The sequence below is a fragment of the Balaenoptera acutorostrata genome, chromosome 1 (assembly GCF_949987535.1).
Source record: "Balaenoptera acutorostrata chromosome 1, mBalAcu1.1, whole genome shotgun sequence".
Classification (NCBI taxonomy): Eukaryota; Metazoa; Chordata; class Mammalia; order Artiodactyla; family Balaenopteridae; genus Balaenoptera; species Balaenoptera acutorostrata.
Genome location: NC_080064.1, coordinates 6045086 through 6068372, shown reverse-complemented (window position 1 = coordinate 6068372; position 23287 = coordinate 6045086). Strand labels below are relative to the sequence as shown.

The following is a 23287-nucleotide window of genomic DNA, read 5'->3' as shown; positions in this document are numbered from 1 at the left end:
AAAATATTAGGCTAAGTAAAAGAAACCCAATACAAAAGACCAGCTATCATATGATTTATATATATGAAATGTCCAGAATTGGCAAATTCATTGAGACAGAAAGCAGATTAGTGGCTACCAGGGGCTGGGGGGAGGGAGATTGAGGAGTGACTGCTAATGGATATGGGGTTTCTTTTTGGACCAATGAAAATGTTTTGAAATTATATACTGGTGATGGTTTCACAACATAGTGAATACTAAAATCCACTGAAATGTGCCCTTTAAAATGGTGACATTTATGTGAACTATATCTTTTTTTTTTTTTTTTTTTAAAGGCAACTTCAGGTCAGATCTGGGATGTCCTTGAATACTGTACTATAGGGTCCAGGTTTTCTTCTGTGGACAACAGGGAGCCACTGAAAGTTTCTAAGGAGGTTGATGGCATCATAGGAGTCGTGGAGATGTGTAAGGTGCTTAGCACACAGCAAGTGTTTAATAAGTATTTGCCCCCCTCCCCCTTCATCCCCCAATTCAAGACAAAGCCACCCTGTCTCCTGCGGAAAAAGAACTCTTCTGTTTGGATCCTAACAGAAAACCATCTGTTTTATTGAAACCCACTCTTGCTCTTGGCTCCCCTGGTCGTTTTCCTGAGGGTCCCTAGCCACTCAACGTTGGATGAGTTTTAGCATCTTGAAAGAATCCTCCTCCTCTTCCTCTTTTCTCTCCTCTTCTTGCTCCTCCTCCTCCCCCTGCTCCTCTTACTCTTTCTTTTCTTTTTTTAATTTGAAATAATGGTTTTCTAAAAGCCCTCATAGATCCTAACTTCGCCCAATAAAGTCACCCACCATATAAATTTTATGCTTCCTTTGTCTCCAGTTCCCCTCCATTTCTTCCTTCTTCTACCTCCATCTCACCCAGAGAGCAAGGAACACAGTCAAAAGGAGTCAGGTCATCTTTGTTTCTAATCCTGACTCCCCGTCCTGCTGGTAATCTGGCCAGACTCATAGCTCAATGATCTCATTTGCATAATGCTGTCATACGCATCCTCAACCTCATCATCATCATATCAACACCTAGGGTTCATTTGCAACTAAGTTGCTTAACTGATGCCTGGTACATCGGCTGCAGTCAATAAGTTATAGCTATAGCATCACTATTATTATAGGGTTAAGGGGTAGTAATTGACAGGAGTGCTGACCTTTCTTTAAAAGTGGGTTTCATCCTTCAGATCTCAAATATTTTAAGGATGCCTTAAAAGTTTTGACATGGAGAACTACTTTAAGTGACAAGATCTTTTTGCCAAAGTCATCTGAAAAATACCCTAACAGCAGAGGGCTGCTTTTAGTTTGAAGTGTGTTATTAAGTGGGGACAGAAGCTCTAGGGGACTTTGAGGTCAGCAAATATCAAGTGAGCTACCTCACAGAGCTGTCTCTGGGGATTTCCCACGAGGCCCCGCCCCCGGTTGAGTCACCAAACTCCCCTCTTTGAGTCTTTGACCTGCAGCCCTTGTCAGCTGCAGAACCTCACTGCTCTGAAGATCAAGGAGAAGGAAAGTTCTCCACCAGCCCTGCGATCTCAAGGTTTGTCCATTTGGGGCAGATGGGGGGAACCGAGGAGGGATGAGGATGCTTTGTTCCCTTTGTACATTTCTAGACTTTTCCCCTTCTAATTTCTAATAACTTTTATTCCATAGTCCATTAAATAAGGATCAAGAACCTGGCCTATAGAGATTGTTGGACTCTAAGATTTATGACTAGATGAGCTTCAAATCTCAAAATGAGCAGATACATGTCTATTAAGAGAATGTGATAATGAGTGGAACAAGGAGGTGTTTCAACATTTTAGCAACTAGGTGTTGAAATTCCACATGCTGTTTGGACAAAGGGAGAATAGTAATAATGAGATGTCTTCTCACTGAGCTGAACTGTTGGATGCCCCTGACAGATTTTCTTTTTAAGGACTATATTTCAGGGGCAGCAAGCCACAGACATTGTTGAAATCTAGATGCTAATGCTAAATATCTATGAAAGTCCCCAAAAGTTCTTGCTATTGTTATTTCTGCATTTTGGCAAAACATGTTGGAAAGTACACTCTTAGACTTTGGCAAATCTACAGAAAGCTATGTGTTTAGTCACGCTTCTCTTATCCTAGAAGTTTCTATGAATTTGCTACCTTTTCCATGGTATTCCATCATTAATTTTTCCTGCAAACCCTGAGTTATGATCTTGTAGAATTGTACAGGTGATAGTTGAACTGTAGATAATTCTGAAAGGAAAAACCACCTCATCCTAGGAAACTTTTACCTTTTGCAGAGTGGTACTTGTGAAACCAGCTACTTTGATTAAAATTCTTTTGGAATCTGCTTGGCTAATACGTCTATGCAAGATTTCATCATGGGAAATTGCTATTACAACATAGTGGCTACTGTGCTGTTGGTCATGAATTTCGAGAGGACAAGATCATTGCAGGATTTCTGTAGTAACTGTTCAGCGGGTAAGAACCAAATTAACATGTGTGCTTGATCTGTTCTGCTGAAAACATGGTTCAGTTAGTCTGGTAGTCAGGGCTTATGAGCTCTGTTTTAACGATCTTTTTTAAAAAATTGAACTATAGCTGATTTACAATATTGTGTTAGTTTCAGGCATACAGAAAAGTGATATATATATATATATAATATGTATATTATTTATATATTATATATTATATATATTATATATATATATTATATATATATATTACAAGATATTGAATATAGTCCCCTGTGCTGTACAGTAGGTCCTTGTTGTTTATCTATTTTATATACAGTGGTGTGTATCTGTTAATCCCAAACTCCTAATTTATCCCTCTCCCCCAATAATGATCTTTTATTCATTCATTTACAAATATTTCTTGAATGCTACCTCTTAGCTGTGTGAATGCAGGCTTGTCACTTAAACTCTTGTGCCCCAGCTTCATCATCTGGGCATGATATGAGAACCTATCTCATAGGATTGATTGCTGGGAGGATCCTATGATGGGCTTAGATCAGTGCACGGCACAGGGAAAGACCTCAACAAATGTTAGCTTTGTGTGTGAGGACAGTGCTTAGACTAGGGGGCGCAGCAGGGAATAAGCAAGTGGCAGGAGGCTTAACAGAGTGGGAGAAGGCAGACACATTTAAATTGTAGTGTGCCAATAAAGGACATTGATCTCCTGAATCCAGTCACTGATCTCTTGGCTCAATCAAGAGAAATCATTCTGTTTTATTCAATAGATAAAGGGAACTATTTTCTTTCCATTGATTTATTTGTTGCAATATCTATACTTTGTTATTTTTAATTCTGTGATTATGCTTAGGGCAATCTTGCAAATGGATAATTTAAAACAGTCAATCAACAAATAAAGTCTATCGCTGTGGTACCTAGGAAACGAATCTTTGTTTCGTGTTCTGGTTTTCTTGTGAACCTCATAATGCTTTGGGTGATGACGGTCCATTGTCAAACATGTACAGCTATTATCTACTCTTTTTAGGTACTTTCTGTGGGAAAAACAAGCATGAGCTTTGCACTCCTTGTCCTTCAAATAGTTTCTCCAGCACAAGTGGACAAAAGACCTGTGATGTATGCAGGAAGTGTGAAGGTATGATTTAAAAGATGTATTCTCCATCCAGATATGTGTTGGGAAGACAAGCTTTTATTCTCGAGTGTACTGATCTCTTTTGAAAATCTGAAGTGTCAAATAGGCTGGTTCCTCTGTTAATAGGCAGGTCCAGTAAAATAATTTACTGTAACAGCAACTATTGGTGGATTGAGCTTTTTAAATATTAGAGGAAATATTCATTAGACAAGAGAGAATTTTTTAATTAGCAAAATGTAAAAAAGTCTTCTATAGATATTTAAACGTAAACTTTATACTCTTAGATCATTAAGACCATTCTAAGTAGAACAAGCACGGTTTTTATTGCAGAACATAAATTTGCTTCCTGGGTTTGGAGATCAAGGGTATTGTAACACTGGGGGACTTTGTAGGTGTTTTCAGGACCAAGAAAGCATGTTCCTCCACCAGCAATGCAGAGTGTGAGTGTGTGTCAGGATTCTACTGCCTGGGGGAAGGATGTACCATGTGTGAAGAGGACTGTAAACAAGGTCAAGAATTAACAAAAGAGGGTAGGTTTCCTCTTCTATCTAGTGCCAATTTGTTGTCTAGTCATATGTTGTTAACTTAGTTCTTGGTCCTTTGATTACAAAATAAAACGTAGATTTGTAGAACCTTTAAGTAATAGTAATGAACTGCTAAGTATCTGATATTTACAAAATTATTTCTCAATCAATGGAAATAATTTGAAATCACAACATTTGTTTTTCACCAGAACCATGCCTTTTCATGCATCCTATACATGCATATACAATACTCTATGTACAATGAGAATAAAACCTTTAGTCGTATTAAGGTTTCATTTCAAGAAAAACTGTTGAACAATCTGTGTAGATTGTATTAAGTTAATGACTTTATTATGGGATTATGTTCATCACAAACTATTCAAGAAGAATTGTTCATCACTAATGAAATTCAGGAAGAATCGTTAGACAATCGGTACAGATTGTATTAAGTTAATGACTTTATTATTATGTGATCATGTTCATCACAGAGAAAGTTAAAAATGATAAAAATGCTTCCTTTTTTATTATTCCTTTAATTTTTACAAAAGGTTGTAAAGACTGTTCCTTTGGGACATTTAATGATCGGGAACATGGTGACTGTAAACCTTGGACAGAGTATGTATCATTTCTTTCTGCTTACAAAATAAAGTATCTGGGTTAACTTTTCTAAAGACAAGGAATGTGATCACTGATGCTTTTTTAAACCTATCAAGTGTAGACATAGAATAACATGCAATTAGGTGTTATGGGAACAGTATGGGGTAATTGTGACTGGATTGCCAAAGTGGGCATTTTCTCCAGAAGTAATGCCCAGAACAACGAGGACAGATTTGCCAGTGGGACTTAGTTACTGTCTGCCGCAGGTGTTCTTCTGTGTCCTTCCAATCTCTTTGCTGCCTCTGACCTTCCTCCATTGATCAGGTCATCTTCAAGTGTTCAGTGCCAGCACTGATAATGATATAGAAGTGGGTAAAGTATGTTTCCTTCCCTCAAAAGCTTTAACATAGTCTTGGGCAAACAAGACTATCACAGGTAGTAAAACAGCCAACAGTGTATTTTGTACACCTTTGTTCTTTTTGCATTTGATCTTCTTACTAGAAAATCATTTTTATCATTATTGTACATTTACATTCTTATTGTGTGTTACAAAAGTATTGGTTCATAATTAGAAAGTTTTTTTTGTTTTTGGTTTTTGTTTGTTTGTTTGTCTTTTGACACAAATAGTTCAGAGCAGGGAAGTGAGTCTGCATGGACAGTGGGATCGAACTGGGCTTTGGAGAATAGGTGGGTTTGTTTTAGGTAAAAAGAGGCAAGGGAAAGACACAGGACAATGACGATGGTGATGACAATGATGATGGATGGCTACCATTTATAGGGAGTAAGTCAGGCACTAGGGTCGTTTACTCTTCACAACAGCCCTGGGACGTGTATATCTTATTTTTCAGATGAGAAAACTGAGGCTTAGAGAGATTTCCCAACTTGCCCAAGGTCATTCTACAAAGGGACCGACCCAGGGCTCAAACCCTGGTCAGTCTGATGCCAACACATCATACACATCATAGGGTTAGGAGCTCCTAACACTAGGCTAAGTTGTCTGTCCTTCCTGTGCGCCAGAGATGGTCAAATATTCTTAAGAATGTGGGGGTGAGAGACTAACCAGGCAACAGCCTGAAGTAAGCTGTCGTGGGACAGGACTCCCCAGCCTGGGAAGAAAGAAGAATCCAATTAGGTAGATAGAGTGGGATGAATTGTGGAGAGCCATGAAAGCCAAGTGAACATTGGAAGAAGCCCAGATGGTCAAGTCGAAGTTTTTCAAAATATCTTTGCTTTGCCTATGAACCCAGATCCACACATCTTTTTCACCAGAACTGCTTTACTGGGTAGAAAATGTCAGTCTTTTTTAATTAGAATGATCCGTACCTGCATTAATTATTTGAACTCTTTTCATTGGACCATCTAAGCTGTTCTTTGGATGGGAAGTCTGTCCTTGTGAATGGGACGAAGGAAAGCGATGTGGTATGCGGACCAGCGTCAGCAGACTTCTCTCCAGGTGCATCTTCCACCGTCATGCCTGCCCCTGGGGGAGAGCCAGGTAGCTGGTTTGTTGCTGTTAAATCAAGTGAATGTATGTGGCTGTTCGGATTGGTGTCTAAGTCACTCCAAGATCCTGATGCCTTGCATCTCTGCCTCTAGCAGGCACCTCGACATGCCTTCCTTCTCTTACCCTGGCTTCAAGGGACCCATCCATTTCCTCGGGTGTTTCTTATTCACTCTGAATTCCACATTAGTAAACAGAGCAAGGTGAGACTGCATCCAAACAGACACTACACCTTTGATAATGCCAAGTAATGGCGATTATAGAGTTCCATGTTTCCTATAGGCTAGAAAGGCCAAACCACTTAATTTTTGTGGGCTTCTAGGAAAATGACTAAGGTTGTAAAAAAAGTTTTCTTAACAAGCAGGTAAGTTTACTAAGATAGCTGGTGGGAGATGCCCAAGGCACGACTTCTAATGCTTAAGAGTTTACAAATGCAAATATAAATATTAGCATATTTGCAAACTTTTATTTTTGTCTGAATTTCTCCTTTTGTTCTGTTTTAAAGGTCACACCACCCGGATCATCATCTTCTTTCTTGCACTGACGTCGACTGCAGTGCTGTTCCTGGCGTCCTTCGTGGTGCTCCGTTTCTCTGTGGTTAAACAGGGCAGAAAGAAGCTCCTGTATATATTCAAACAACGTAAGAGGAACATAAAAGTGTTAGATATGAGCCTTTTTTGTTTTTTAATAACTATTTATTTATTTATTTTTGGCTGCATTGGGTCTTCGCTGCTGAGCGCGGGCTTCCTCTAGCTGCGGTGAGCGGGGGCTACTCTTCCTTGCGGTGCACGGGCTTCTCACTGCAGTGGCTTCTCTTGCTGCGGAGCACGGGCTCTAGGCTTGAGGGCTTCAGTAGTTGTGGCACATGGGCTCAGTAGCTGTGGCTCGCGGGCTTAGTTGTTCCGCGGCATGTGGGATCTTCCCGGACCAGGGCTTGAACCCGTGTCCCCTGCATTAGGCAGGCGGATTCTTAACCACTGTGCCACCAGGGAAATTCGTTATGAGCTTTTTGAGGCTAGGCTTTTTACAGTAGAAAGAGAAAGATGATTTGTTTTAAGTTACAGAAGCTAGGTTAGTATAGGACAGTGGTTATCACGTGGGACAATTTGGCCCCCAAGGGGATGTTTGGCAATGCATGGAGACAGTTTTGGTGGTCACAGTCTAAGCGGTGGGGTAGGGAGTGCTTTGCTCCTGGCATCTAGTGAGTGGAGTTCAGCGACACTGCTAAATATCCTACAATGCACAGGACAGCCCCACAGCGAAGAGTTAGCCGTCCCCAGGTGTCAATGGTGCTGACGTGGAGAAAGCCTGGTGATGGCAGAACATAATCCAGGGGTTCCAGGAAAATGACCACTTTAAGTATGCTGCAGCCTTGGACAACTGTGTGTGTGTGTGTGGCCACTCAGTTGTGGATACAGGATACTGACAAAGAGGAATCAGAAATAACGTTGCCCCATCGAGCACTGCTCCTCTGGCTGATGAATGGCCTTAACCTGAACTAGACCCACACAGAGAAGAAGGCCTAGAGAACAAGGAGGGAGCTTAAAGTGGGTTTAATGAGATGAATGATCAGGACACTGATCTGGAGTAAATGAGACATTTCAATAATGGATTCCATTCATTAAACCAGATACTGTTTCTGCATGGAACTGGGCAAGTGCCTGGCACAAGGTCAATACTCACTAAATGAACGCTATTAACATTGATTCCAAAAGGCTTATAGATGGGGGCAATCTGCATTTTTGTCTTTGTGGAGAACAGAACCATAGATAGCAGGCTAGACTTACTAAGAGGGATTCATGTATAGGAGGAGTGCTCTGAGAGCTCTGTGATGTAGCCCAAGCCACCATAATAAGCCTGGAGAGTGTCAGTTTGTGGGTTGTTAAAAATATAGGAGGGGAAGTATTAGTAAAGTCTTATCTAAAGATGCAGTACACTAATTTGTATAAAGTTTCTTTCTGAAAACAATATAAAACCTTTTGAACATTTTGAAATATACAGGAAAATGCATAGGCATAAAGTTTAACAAATTGTAAGATGAACACCTGTGTAACTCTACCTAGGTCAAGAAACAGATTGTACTCTGCTCCCCGGAAGCACTTCTTGTGTTCCTTCCAGATGAAAACCTTCCTTCCACTAGTGCTAACCACAACTAGATTCTTACGGTGTTCACTTCCTTGCTCTTATTTATAGTTTTGTTACCTAAGAACAGGGTTTAATTTGGCTGCTTGTGAACTTCAGACAAGTGGAATCACACTGTATCTGTTCTACATTTTCCTTCCCCTTTTCACTCAACTTTGTATCTTTATGATTCATCCACGTGCGGCATTTATCTTTAGTTGATTTCCAGTGTTGAATACTCTTCTCTTGAATGACTGTATCATAGTTTGTTTATCCATCTTAATATTCCTGGACACTTGTTGTTTCCAATTTGGGGCTCTTACAGACAGTGATATTTGAATATTTTTGTCTACGTATCTCAGTACACATAAGCACATGTTTCTGTTTTTGTGTTTCTGTTTTTGTTTTGTTTTTAACCTGGGAATAAAATTGCTGGGACATGAGGAATGTGTATCTTGGTCCTTAGTACTAGATTTACCAAACTGTTTTCCAGAATAATAGACCTCATTTACACTTTCACAGCAGCATATGAGAGTTCTTTTTGCTCCAATCCTTGCTACTACCTAGTATCATCAGACTTCTTAATGTTTATCTGTCTGGTGGGTGTATAGTAATATCACGTGGTTTTAGTTTGCATTTCCCTGATTACTAGTGAGATTGGACATCTTTTCATGTTACATTGGTCATTCGGATTTCCTCTCTTGCAAAGTGCCTGATCTTTGGAGACTTTTCCCACTGGGTTGTTTGTCCTTTTCTTATTAATCTATAGGAATGTTTTAGTCTACTGTTCATGTACTACAAATATATTTTCCGACCCTGTGGTTTGTTCTTTGACTCTCTTCTTGAGGTCTAAACCTCTGATTTAAGCTCTAAGTTCTCACTGAAACCTCTGTTTTAAACAACTATCCCTCCCAGCTTTACCCCAATCTACAATAAAGGTCTTTATAAAATGATTTTCAAAAGAATTTATGAGTAATTATTGAGTTTCAATGGAACAGTAATCCATTTAAAAATTTTTTAGGTTATTTTTTAAAACTTTCTATTTTGAAATAAGGATTCACAGGAAGTTGTACAAACAGTACAGAGAAATCTTATGTGCCACTCATGGGGTTACATCGTACGTAACTACGGTACACTATCAAAACCAGGCAACTGACATTGGTACATTGTGTGTGTTTAGTTTAGTGTGTGTCATTTTATCACATGTGTAGATTGGTGTAACCACTAGCACAATCAAAATACAGAACTATTCCATCACCACAAAGATCTCCTCCTGCTGGTCCTTTATACTCCAAACACTGCCTTTCCCCCACCATCCCTAACCCCTCATAACTACAGATCTGTTTTCCATCTCTGTAATTTTGTCATTTCAAGAACGTTATATAAATGGTATCATACAATAAATAAATGGATCATAAATAAGAGACCTTTTAAGACTGGCTTTTTCCCCTCAGCAAATGCCATTGAGATCCATCTGAGTTGTGTTTCAATAGTTGACTCTTTTTTATTGCTGACTAGTGTTGTAAGGTGAGGTTGTACCACAGTGTGTTTTACCATTCACCTATCAAGGGGCATTTTGGTTGTTTCCAGTTTATGACTGTTACATTAGAGCTGCTATGAATAATCAAGTACAGATCTGTGTGGACATAAGTTTCTATATCTTTAAGATAAATGCCCAGGAGTGCAATTACTGGGTCATATGGTAAGTGTGTATTTAGTTTTTTAAGAAACTGCTAAACACTTTTCCAGAGGAGTTGTACCATTTAACAATCCACCAGCAACGTAGGAGAGTTTCTCCTCATCCTCACCAACAGTTTGTATTGCAGCAATTTTTAATTTCAGCTGTTCTAATAGGTATGTACTGATATCTCACTGTGGTCTTAATTTGCCTTTCTCTAAGGGTTGAACATCTTTTCATGTACTTATTTTCCATCTGTATATCTTCTTCAGTGAAATGTTCCTTCATGTCTTTTACCCATTTTCTAATTGGACTGTTTGTTTTACTTTTGACATTTGAGAGTTTTTTATATCTCCGCGATATGAGTCCTTTATCAGATGTGAGGTTTGTAAGTACTTTCTCCCAGTCTGTAGCTTGCCTTTTCATCCTCTTCACATGATCTTCTGCAGATAAAAAGTTTTTAATTTTGATAAACTCCAATTGGCCAATTTTTTCATTTATGGGATTATGTCTAAGAACTCTTTACCAAGTCCTAGGTCCCAAAGATTTAGACTTTCTCCTATGTTATCTTCCAAATGTTTTATATTTAAATCTATGCTTCATTTTTAGTTAAGTTTTGTATAAGGTGTCAGAGTTTCAGGCCAATATTTACAAATTATTTTTATTTTTTTTTTGCTGATGGGTGTCCAATGGCTTCAGCATCATTTATTGAAAAGATTATCCTTCCTCCATTGAATTGCTTTTGCACTTTTGTCAAAAATCAGTTGGCTGTACTTGTGTGGGGACTCTTTCTGGTTTCTCTCTTCTGTTCCACTGATGTGTGTGCTTTTCCTTCTGCCAATACCACACAGTCTTGGTTACTGTAGCTGTAAAACAGTCTTGAAATTGGGTATAGGGTAGAATGAGTCCTCCCATGTCATTCTTCTTTTTCAAAATTGTTTTGTCTATTCTAGTTCGTTTGCATTTCTATATAAGTTTTAGATAATCTTATCCCTATCTGCAAGAAGTCAGCTGGGATTCTGATAGCAATTGTGTTAAATCTGTGTATCAATTCAGGGAGAATTGACATCTTTACTACTTTAACTATTCCAATCCATGAACACAGTATGTCTCTCCATTTACGTATATTTTCTTTGATTTCTTTCATCAGCATTTTGTAGTTTTCAGCATACAAGTCCCGCACATGTTTTGTTAAATTTAGGCCTTAGTATTTAGATTTAACAATTGCAGATGATATTGTATCTTAAATTTTGGTTTCAACACGTTCATTGCTAGTATATAGAAATACAGTTGGTTTTTGTAGTTTGATTTTGTGTCCTGTGATTTTGCTGAACTTGCTTACTAGTTCTAGGGTATTTTGTAGATCCCTTGGGATTTTTTACATAGACCATAGTGTCATCTGCAAAAAAAAAAACTTTATTTTTTTTCATTTCCGATCTATATGCCTTTTATTTCTTTTCTTGCCTTATTATTCTGGCTAGAATGTCCAGTACTATGTTGAATAAGAGTGGCAAGAGGGAATATCTTTGCCTTGCTTCTAATCTTTGGGGAAAAGCATTCAGTCTTTCACCAGTAGGTATGATGTGAGCTACAGATTTTTAGTAGATATTCTTTATCAAGTTGAGAAAGTGTTCTGAAGTTTTTTTTTTTAATCATGAATGAGTGTTGAATTTTGTCAGGTGCTTTTTTCTGTATCAGTTGGTTTGATTATGTGATTTTTCTTCTTTAGCCTGTTGAGATGATGAATTATATAGATTGATTTTTGAATTTCAAACTAGCCTTGCATCCCTGGACTAAACTCCACTTAGTCATGGTATATAATTATTTTTATATATGTCTGAATTCTCTTCACTAATATTTTGTTAAGAATTTTTGCAGCTATATTCATGAAGAATATTGATCTGTGTTTTTCTTTTCTAGTACTGTCTTTGTCTGGTTTTGGTATCAGGGTAATATTGACTTCCTCAGATAAGTTGGGACATGTTCCCTCTTCTGTTTTCTGGAAGAGATTGTGTAGAATTGGTGTTAATTCTTCTTTAAATAGTTTATAGAATTGTCTAGTGAAACTATCTGAACCTGGAGCTTTCTTTTTGGAGCTCCTTAATTACAAATTCAATTGCCTTAATAATTATAGGGCACTCAAGTTATTTGATTCATACTGAGTGAATTGTGATAGTTCATGTTTTTTGAGGACTTGGTCCATTTCATCTAAGTTGTCAAATTTATGTGTTTAAGTTATTTATACTATTTCCTTACTATCCTTTTGTTGTATGCAGGTCTGTAGTGATATCACCTACTGATATTGGTAATGTGTGTCTTCTCTCTTTTTTTCTGAATCAATCTTGGTAGAGATTTGTCAATTTTATTGATCTTTTCAAAGAACCAGCTCTTTGTTTCATTGATTTGCTCTATTATTTTTCTGTTTTCAATTTCACTAGTTTCTGCTTTTACCTTTATTATTTCCTTTCTTGTGTTTGCTTTGGATTTATTTTGTTCTTTTTCTATTTAGGTGGAAGCTTACGTTATTGGTTTGAGACCTTTTCTCTTTCTTTCTTTTTTTTTAAAATGATATAATGACCATTTCCGAGGTTAGTGCTTTATTTTTTTTTTTGTTGGGGATTATCTTTTTTTTTTTAATTTTATTTTATTTATTTTTTTATACAGCAGGTCCTTATTAGTCATCAATTTTATACACATCAGTGTATACATGTCAATACCAATCTCCCAATTCATCACACCACCACCCCCACCCCCCTGCTGCTTTCCCCCCTTGGTGTACATTTGTTCTCTACATCTGTGTCTCAATTTCTGCCCTGCAAACCAGTTCATCTGTACCATTTTTCTAGGTTCCACATACATGCGTTAATATACGATATTTGTTTTTCTCTTTCTGACTTACTTCACTCTGTATGACAGTCTCTAGATCCATCCACGTCTCTACAAATGACCCAATTTCGTTCCTTTTTATGGCTGAGTAATATTCCATTGTATATATGTGCCACATCTTCTTTATCCATTTGTCTGTTGATGGGCAATTAGGTAGCTTCCATGACCTGGCTATTGTAAATAGTGCTGCAGTGAACATTGGGGTGCATGTGTCTTTTTGAATTATGGCTTTCTCTGGGTATATGCCCAGTAGTGGGACTGCTAGATCATATGGTAATTCTATTTTTAGTTTTTTAAGGAACCTCCATACTGTTCTCCATAGTGGCTGTATCAATTTACATTCCCACCAACAGTGCAAGAGGGTTCCCTTTCTCCACACCCTCTCCAGCATGTGTTGTTTGTAGATTTTCTGATGATGCCCATCCTAACTGGTGTGAGGGGATACCTCATTGTAGTTTTGATTTGCATTTCTCTAATAATTAGTGATGTTGAGCAGCTTTTCATGTGCTTTTGGCCATCTGTATGTCTTCTTTGGAGAAATGTCTATTTAGGTCTTCTGTCCATTTTTGGATTGGGTTATTTGTTCTTTAAATATTGAGCTGCATGAGCTGTTTATATATATTGGAGATTAATCCTTTGTCTGTTGATTCGTTTGCAAATATTTTCTCCCATTCTGAGGGTTGTCTTTTAGTCTTGTTTATGGTTTCCTTTGCTGTGAGAAAGCTTTTAAGTTTCATGAGGTCCCATTTGTTTATTTTTGTTTTTATTTCCATTACTCTAGGAGGTGGATCAAAAAAGATCTTGCTGTGATTTATGTCAAAGAGTGTTCTTCCTATGTTTTCCTCTAAGAGTTTTATAGTGTCTGGTCTTACATTTAGGTCTCTAATCCATTTTGAGTGTATTTTTGTGTATGGTGTTAGGGAGTGTTCTAATTTCATTCTTTTACATGTAGCTGTCCAATTTTCCCAGCACCACTTATTGAAGAGACTGTCTTTTCTCCTTTGTATATCCTTGCCTCCTTTGTCCTAGACTAGTTGACCATAGGTGCGTGGGTTTACCTCTGGGCTTTCTATCTTGTTCCATTGATCTATATTTCTGTTTTTGTGTCAGTACCATATTGTCTTGATTACTGTAGCTTTGTAGTATAGTCTGAAGTCAGGGAGTCTGATTCTTCCCGCTCCGTTTTTTTCCCCTCAAGACTGCTTTGGCTATTCGGGGTCTTTTGTGTCTCCATACAAATTTTAAGATTTTTTGTCCTAGTTCCGTAAAAAATGCCATTGGTAATTTGATAGGAATTGCACTGAATCTGTAGATTGCTTTGGGTAGTATAGTCATTTTCACAATATTGATTCTTCCAATCCAAGAACATGGTATATCTCTCCATCTGTTGGTATCATCTTTAATTTCTTTCTTCAGTGTCTTATAGTTTTCTGCATACAGATCTTTTGTCTCCCTAGGTAGGTTTATTCCTAGGTATTTTATTCTTTTTGCTGCAGTGGTAAATGGGAGTGTTTCCTTAATTTCTCTTTCAGACTTTTCATCGTTAGTGTATAGGAATGCAAGAGATTTCTGTGCATTAATTTTGTATCCTGCAACTTTACCAAATTCATTGATTAGCTCTAGTAGTTTTCTGGTGGCATTTTTAGGATTCTCTCTATATAGTATCACGTCATCTGCAAACAGTGACAGTTTTACTTCTTCTTTTCCAATTTGTATTCCTTTTATTTCTTTTTCTTCTCTGATTGCTGTGGCTAGGACTTCCAAAACTACGTTGAATAATAGTGGTGAGAGTGGACATCCTTGTCTTGTTCCTGATCTTAGAGGAAATGCTTTCAGTTTTTCACCATTGAGAATGATGTTTGCTGTGGGTTTGTCATATATGGCCTTTATTATGTTGAGGTAGATTCCCTCTATGCCCACTTTCTGGAGAGTTTTTATCATAAATGGGTGTTGCATTTTGTCAAAAGCTTTTTCTGCATCTGTTGAGATGATCATATGGTTTTTATTCTTCCATTTGTTAATATGGTGTATCACATTGATTGATTTACGTATATTGAAGAATCCTTGCATCCGTGGGATAAATCCCACTTGATCATGGTGTATGATCCTTTTAATGTGTTGTTGGATTCTGTTTGCTAGTATTTTGTTGAGGATTTTTGCATCTATATTCATCAGTGATATTGGTCTGTAATTTTCTTTTTTTGTAGCATCTTTGTCTGGTCTTGGTATAAGGGTGATGGTGGCCTCATAGAATGAGTTTGGGAGTGTTCCTTCCTCTGCCATTTTTTGTAAGAGTTTGAGAAGGATGGGTGTTAACTCTTCTCTAAATGTTTGATAGAATTCACCTGTGAAGCCATCTGGTCCTGGACTTTTGTTTGTTGGAAGATTTTTAATCACAGTTTTAATTTCATTCCTTGTGATTGGTCTGCTCATATTTTCTATTTCTTCCTGGTTCAGTCTTGGAAGGTTATACCTTTGTAAGAATTTGTCCATTTCTTCCAGGTTGTCCATTTTATTGGCCTAGAGTTGCTTGTAGTAGTCTCTTAGGATGCTTTGTATTTCCGCGGTGTCTGTTGTAACTTCTCCTTTTTCATTTCTAATTTTATTGATCTGAGTCCTCTCCCTCTTTTTCTTGATGAGTCTGGCTAATGGTTTATCCATTTTGTTTATCTTCTCAAAGAACCAGCTTTTAGTTTTATTGATCTTTGCTATTGTTTTCTTTGTTTCTATTTCATTTATTTCTGCTCTGATCTTTATGATTTCTTTCCTTCTGCTAACTTTGGGTTTTGTTTTTCCTTCTTTCTCTAGTTCCTTTAGGTGTAAGGTTAGATTGTTTATTCGAGATTTTTCTTGTTTCTTGAGGTAGGCTTGTATAGCTATAAACTTCCCTCTTAGAACTGCTTTTGCTGCATCCCATAGGTTTTGGATCATCGTGTTTTCATTGTCATTTGTCTCTAGGTATTTTTTGACTTCCTCTTTGATTTCTTCAGTGATCTCTTGGTTATCTAGTAACGCATTGTTCAGCCTCCATGTGTTTGTGTTTTTTACGTTTTTTTCCCTGTAATTGATTTCTAACCTCATAGCGTTGTGGTCAGAAAAGATGCTTGATATGATTTCAATTTTCTTAAATTTACTGAGGCTTGATTTGTGACCCAAGATGTGATCTATCCTGGAGAATGTTCTGTGCGCACTTGAGAAGAAAGTGTAATCTGCTGTTTTTGAATGGAATGTCCTATAAATATCAATTAAACCTATCTGGTCTATTGTGTCATTTAAAGTTTGTGTTTCCTTATTAATTTTCTGTTTGGATGATCTGTCCATTGGTGTAAGTGAGGTGTTAAAGTCCCCCACTATTATTGTGTTACTGTCGATTTCCTCTTTTATAGCTGTTAGCAGTTGCCATATGTATTGAGGTGCTCCTATGTTGGGTGAATATATATTTATAATTGTTATATCTTCTTCTTGGATTGATACTTTGATCATTATGTAGTGTCTTTCCTTTTCTCTTGTAACATTATTTATTTTAAAATCTATTTTATCTGATATGAGTATTGCTACTCCAGGTTTCTTTTGATATCCATTTGCATGGAATATCTTTTTCCATCCCCTCACTTTCAGTCTGTATGTGTCCCTAGGTCTGAAGTGAGTCTCTTGTAGGCAGCATATAGATATGTCTTGTTTTTGTGTCCATTCAGCGAACCTGTGTCTTTTGGCTGGAGCGTTTAATCCATTCACGTTTAAGGTAATTATCGATATGTATGTTCCTATGACCATTTTCTTAATTGTTTTGGGTTTGTTTTTGTAGGTCCTTTTCTTCTCTTGTGTTTCCCTCTTAGAGAAATTCCTTTAGCATTTTTTGTAGAGCTGGTTTGGTGGTGCTGAATTCTCTTAGCTTTTGCTTGTCTGTAAAGCTTTTGATTTCTCCATCGAATCTGAATGAGATCCTTGCCGGCTAGAGTAATCTTGGTTGTAGGTTCTTCCCTTTCATCACTTTAAGTATATCATGCCACTTCCTTCTGGCTTGTAGAGTTTCTGCTGAGAAATCAGCTGTTAACCTTATGGGAGTTCCCTTGTATGTTATTTGTCATTTTTCCCTTGCTGCTTTCAATAATTTTTCTTTGTCTTTAATTTTTGCCAATTTGATTACTATGTGTCTCAGCTTGTTTCTCCTTGGGTTTATCCTGTATGGGACACTCTGCACTTCCTGGACTTGGGTGGCTATTTCCTTTCCCATGTTAGGGAAGTTTTCGACTATAATCTCTTGAAATATTTTCTCTGGTCCTTTCTCTCTCTCTTCTCCTTCTGGAACCCCTATAATGCAAATGTTGTTGCGTTTAATGTTGTCCCAGAGGTCTCTTAGGCTGTCTTCATTTCTTTTCATTCTTTTTTCTTTATTCTGTTCTGCAGCAGTGAATTCCACCATTCTGTCTTCCAGGTCACTTATCTGTTCTTCTGCTTCAGTTATTCTGCTATTGATTCCTTCTAGTGTAGTTTTCATTTCAGTTATTGTATTGGTCATCTCTGTTTGTTTGTTCTTTAATTCTTCTAGGTCTTTGTTTAACATTTCTTGCATCTTCTCGATCTTTGCCTCCATTCTTTTTCTGAGGTCCTGGATCATCTTCACTATCATTATTCTGAATTCTTTTTCTGGAAGGTTGCCTATCTCCACTTCATTTAGTTGTTTTTTGGGGGTTTTATCTTGTTCCTTTCTCTGGTACATAGCCCTCTGCCTTTTCATCTTGGCTATCTTTCTGTGAATGTGGTTTTTGTTCCACAGGCCGCAGGATTGTAGTTCTCCTTGCTTCTGCTGTCTGCCCTCTGGTGGATGAGGCCATCTAAGAGGCTTGTGCAAGCTTCCTGTTGGGAGGGACTGGTGGTGGGTAGAGCTGACTGTTGCTCTGGTGGGCAGACCTCAGTAAAACTTTAATCTGCTTGACTGCTGATGGGTGGGGCTGGGTTCCCTCCCTGTTGGTTGTTTGGCCTGAGGCAACCCAACACTGGAGACTACCTGGGCTCTTTGTTGGGGCTAATGGCGGACTCTGGGAGGGCTCGCACCAAGAAGCGCTTTCCAGAATTTCTGCTGCCAGTGTCCTTGTCCCCATGGTGAGCCACAGCCGCCACCTGCCTCTGCAGGAGACCCTCCAATACTAGCAGGTAGGTCTGATTCAGTCTCCCCTGGGGTCACTGCTCCTTCCCCTGGGTCCCGATGCACACACTACTTTGTGTGTGCCCTCCAAGAGTGGAGTCTCTCTTTCCCCTAGTCCTGTCGAAGTCCTGCAGTCAAATCCCGCTAGCCTTCAAAGTCTGATTCTCTAGGAATTCCTCCTCCCATTGCCGGACCCCCAGGTTGGGAACCTGACATGGGGCTCAGAACCTTCACTCCAGTGGGTGGACTTCTGTGGTATAAGTGTTCTCCAGTCTGTGAGTCACCCACCCAGCAGTTATGGGATTTTATTTAACTGTGATTGCACCCCTCCTACCGTCTCATTGCGGCTTCTCCTTTGTCTTTGGATGTGGGGTATCTTTTTTGATGAGTTCCATTGTCTTCCTGTCAATGATTGTCCAGCAGCTAGTTGTGATTCTGGTGTTCTTGCAAGAGGGAGTGAGAGCATGTCCTTATACTCCGCCATCTTGGTTCCTAATCTTGAGACTTTTTCTCTTTCTAATATAAGAACTTCACGTTATAAATTTCCTTCTCAGTACTCAATTAGCTGCGTCCACACATTTTGATATGTTGTGTTTTTCATTTTCATTCAGCTCGGTGTATTTTTTGTATTTCTCTTGATTATTTAAAAGTGTGTTTTTCAGTTTCCAAGTTTTTGGTGATTTTCTTGTTTTCTTTCTGCTGTTGATGTCTATTTTAATTCCACTATAATAAGAGGACACACTCTGTATGATTTCTTTTAAATTTGCTGAGGTTTGGTTCATGGTCCAGGTTAGGGTCCATTTTGGTCTATGTTCTGTAGACACTTGAAAAGATTGGTGGAGTGTTCTATAAATATTGATTTGATCCTGTTGATTGATGATGTTGTTGAGTTCTTCTATATCCTTGCTGATTTTCTGTCAAGTTTTTCTATCAACTCTTGGGAGAGGGCCATTTAATTCTTCAAATATAATTGTGGATTTGTATATTTCTCATTTCAGTTTTGTTTCACCTATTTTGCAGCTCTGTTGCTTGTTGTATACATATTTAGTACTGCTATGCCTTCTTGGTGAATTAACTCTTATAATTATGTAAGGTCCCTCTCTATGTCTGGTAGTTTTCTTTGCTCTGAAGTCTACTTTATCTGATAGTAATATAGCCACTCCTGCTTTTTAAAAATTAATAATATACATGGTATATCTTTTTGTATCCTTTTACTTTCAACCTTCCTACATTTTTATATTTGAAGTGAATTTCTTATAGGCTACATACAATGGTCACACTACTAATTTCTATCTTTTGATTGGTACATTTAAACAATGTACATTTAATGTAATTATTTATATGTTAGGGCTCAAGATATTATTTTATGTTTTGTTTTCTGTTTGCTTTCTCTGGCTTTCATTTCTCTGTTTTCTTTTTCTGTATTCCTGTGGATTACTTGAACATTTTTTAGAATTCCATTTTGATTTATCTTTATATTTTTTTGAATGTATCTCTGTTTAGCTCTTCTGTGGTTGCTCTAAGTATTATACAAATTTATATAGTCTACATCAACATTTTAACAGTTTGAAAAAAGTATAGAAATCTTACCTCCCTTTACATCCTTTTAACCTCTTCCAATTTATAATATACTTGCCTAAAATATTTCTGCTACATGCTTTGAGATCCATCTTAGACAGTGTTATAATTTTTGTTTCAACCATCAAACATAATTGAGAAAACTCAGGAGAAAGAAAGTTTATTTTATTTACCCATATATTTGCTCATTCTGTTGTTCTTTCTTCCTTCCTAATGTTCCAAGATACCTTCTTTTATCATCTCTCTTCTGTTTAGAGAATATTCTTGAGCCATTCTTTTAGGGTAGGTTTTCTTTTTTCTGAAAATTTCTTGATTTCCCCTTCATTCCTGAAAGATATTTTCACTGGATATAGAATTTGGGCTTGAGAGTTCTTTTCTTTCAGCACTTGAAAAATGTTGTGCCACTTCTTCTGGCCTGCCTGGTTTCTGGTAAGAAATTCACTGTCATTCAATTTATTTTTCCCCTATAAGTGATGTGTTGCTTCTTGCTGGCTGCTTTCAAGATTTCTTTCTTTCTTTTCTTTTTTTTTTTTTTTTTTTTTTGGTTTTTCGTTTTCCAAACTTAAACTATAATGTATCTTGGTGTGGATTTCTTTGGATTATCCTGTTTAGCATTCACTTAGCTTCCTGAATCTGTAGATTTATGCCTTTTTCCAGATTTGGGAAATTTTTGGCCATTATTCCTTCAATTACTTTTTCAGCCTTACTCTCTTTCTCTTCTTCTTCAAGGACTCCAATGACATGAATATTAAGTTTTTTTTGGCTATAGCCCCACATGTCTCTGAGGCTCTGTTCATTTTTTCCCCAGTCTTTTCTCTCTGTTGTTCAGATTGGGTAATGATTCTTTCTTTTGTCTTCTCCATTCTTGTGCTGAGCCCATTCACTTATATTTTAAAGTTTGGTTATTGTAATTTTTCAGTTCTAAAATTGTCATCTGGTTCTTTTTTTTTAATTTTCTTTTCTTTTTTTCATTTGTTTCAAATGTCTTCCCAATTGCTTGTTGAAGCTTCTTTTTTTTACCATGCCATGCAGCTTGTGGGATCTTAGTTCCCCCAACCAGGGATTGAACTTGGGCCCTCAGCAGTGAAACCACTGAGTCCTAGCCACTGGACCATCAGGGAATTCTGTGAAGTATCTTTATGATGGCTGCTTTAACGTCCTTGCCAGATAACTCTAACATCTATATCACCTAGATGCTAGCATCTGTTGCTTTTTCTTATTCAAGTTGAGATCTTCCTAGCTCTTAGAATGACAAGTGATTTTTTTAAATTGAAACCTAGACATTGGCTATGATGTTATCAGACTTTGGATATAATTGAAAGCTGGTGTTTATTCAGGGTTCCTCTAACACCACTCTGGCAGAGGAAGGAAGATGCTGCCAGGTGGAGGTGGAAGTCCAGGTTCTATACTAGACCTCCTGGGGGTGGTAGATCCTTGTTATTGCTCCCCACTAAGCCCCCACTGATACTACCCTGGCTGGGATGAGGAAAGATACTTTGTTCCTGCTCCCCACATGGTTTCCACTGACACTGAATGCGTGGGGGGTGGGGGTGGCCTTGTTACTGTTGAGTGGTGGTGAAGTCCTAGCTCTCCACTCGGACTCCTCTGATGCTGCCCCAATGAGGATAGGGCAGTGAGCCTTGATAGAGTTGGCAAGGGTGTAAGTCTATGCTCTCTACTGGGTCTTTAGTGGCAGGCTTGGGTGTGGGGCCATGGGTTTTTTTTTGTTTTGTTTTTTGTTTTTGCTAGATTAGAGCTGTGATTAACTAAAAGCTTTTAGTCTTGTTACTCTGCTCTTTTCCTGGTTTTGTCACCAGAGAGAGCAGACTTTTCTTGGGGCATTTTTTTTTTTTATTATCCTACTTCTCCAGTTCCCAGTCTGGGACATATGAAACAGAAAGAATACTCAGGGAACTCAAGGCCATATTGTTCCTTGGGTTCCAAGCTCCTTAATTGGTCTGCTTTCTTGCCACCTTTCAGATTCCTCTTATGTTTGTTATATATAAAACGTCCAGCCTTTTCAGCAATACTTGGCAGGAAGAATAGGGAAAACTATGACTACTGTATCCTTCCAGAAGCAGATTTCCATTTAAAAATTCATCTTCGATGCTATTTCAAAGGAAAAGAACGTCTCATTGGTATTCCTGGATGTCTTGCCAGTTTTTCATAAGTTCTTGGAGATAGTGTGCTTGCTGGGTTTTGGTTATTTATTTATTTTTTTCTTAACAGTTCTGTGAACAGGTTTTTTTTGTGTGTTTTTTTTTAATACATGTATCCACTTATTTATTTATTTATGGCTGTGTTGGGTCTTCGTTTCTGTGCGAGGGCTTTCTCTAGTTGCGGCAAGCGGGGGCCACTCTTCATGGCGGTGCGTGGGCCTCTCACTATCACAGCGTCTCTTGTTGTGGAGCACAGGCTCCAGATGCGCAGGCTCAGTAATTGTGGCTCACGGGCCTAGTTGCTCCGTGGCATGTGGGATCTTCCCAGACCAGGGCTCGAACTCATGTCCCCTGCATTGGCAGGCAGATTCTCAACCACTGTGCCACCAGAGAAGCCCCCTGGTTATTTTTTATTTTTAATAGTAACAAGCATGTAAAATTGGGGTAGGACCGTTTGCTTTGACAGGCTATAAAAATAATTTATATTTACTGGTGGGCTTGGGTGTGGGGACACAGTTATATATGTGTGTATGTGTATATATATATATATATGTATAATTTAATATATATTTTAGGATTGAAAGTTGCTCGGCAATAACATAAATACTATACACTACCATGTAAATGAAAATCTGGAAGCTAGTGCATAAATCAGTTCTTTACTTACTAATTGATGGAAGCAGTGGGAGTACCTTTAACATCTCGATGCCATAAGCATTTCATTCAAAAGAAACCATCTAATGTGTAATCTAAGTAACCCTCAAGACTAAAACATGTGCTGCTGAATTGAAACTACAGTTACGTTTGGCACATGACTAATTTTATGCTATAATGATTCATGCTCAAGACTGTTTTTAGCCTTTGTAGACAATAAAGAAACTAGTTTTTTTCAGGACCAATAAAAAAGTATTTGGTAAAACAAAAAAAAAAAACCTTAAATAATCCTGAAAAAATGTTTATACTTGCTATTACCTCTCTTGCTGATGAGTTGGTTCAAACTAAAGTTGAAAATGTTTGCTGCTTACAGATGTTCTGCAAATGGGATTTATGGAAAATGAATGTTAAATGATTCAAACAGACAACAAAAGATAACTGTCTTTTAAATTACTTTTTAGCATTTATGAGACCAGTACAAACAGCCCAAGAGGAAGATGCCTGCAGTTGCCGGTTTCCAGAAGAAGAGGAAGGAGAGTGTGAACTGTGAAGAGGAAATCCAAAGACATGTTGGAAGAATCACAGGAGAAATATGAGGGATCCCACTACCGTACCTTTCAAGTTTAAAAGCTCCATACCGGATAATACCAAGGGTTACCTTAAGTTTTTTTTCTAAATGCTAATGAGTTGGCCTTTCAAGATGTACCACTTTTAACAGAAGAGAAATATGGGACAGAAGTGGTGGTAAAAGTGACATTTTCTAGATACTGCTTAAGAGGTTTGGGCTAGTTTTCTTGAAATCCAAAGAGAATTAAATTTAATCATGTAGACCAATGGTGCAGCTAAAA

The 23287-nt window shown here is 37.9% G+C and overlaps 1 protein-coding gene across 1 annotated transcript; it reads left to right on the top strand.

Annotated features, from left to right (window-relative positions):
* The first annotated feature begins 1528 nt into the window (after window positions 1-1528).
* TNFRSF9 (TNF receptor superfamily member 9) lies at window positions 1529-23077 on the top strand. Its single transcript, XM_007170043.1, has 8 exons — window positions 1529-1560; window positions 2293-2473; window positions 3491-3598; window positions 3988-4125; window positions 4668-4734; window positions 6081-6211; window positions 6723-6857; window positions 22901-23077. The coding sequence occupies exons 2-8, from the start codon at window positions 2359-2361 to the stop codon at window positions 22987-22989; spliced, it is 783 nt and encodes a 260-aa protein (XP_007170105.1). The 5' UTR covers window positions 1529-1560; window positions 2293-2358; the 3' UTR covers window positions 22990-23077.
* The last annotated feature ends 210 nt before the right edge of the window (window positions 23078-23287 follow it).

What these genes read in the sequence shown, in the direction of transcription:
- TNFRSF9 (XM_007170043.1), top strand. Translation starts at nt 2,359, where the DNA reads ATGCAAGATTTCATCATGGGAAATTGCTATTACAACATAGTGGCTACT. An exon ending in TCAAGAATTAACAAAAGAGG is followed by an intron (nt 4,126 to 4,667) that starts GTAGGTTTCCTC and finishes TTTTTACAAAAG; the next exon opens with GTTGTAAAGACTGTTCCTTT. An exon ending in GACTGTAAACCTTGGACAGA is followed by an intron (nt 4,735 to 6,080) that starts GTATGTATCATT and finishes GGACCATCTAAG; the next exon opens with CTGTTCTTTGGATGGGAAGT.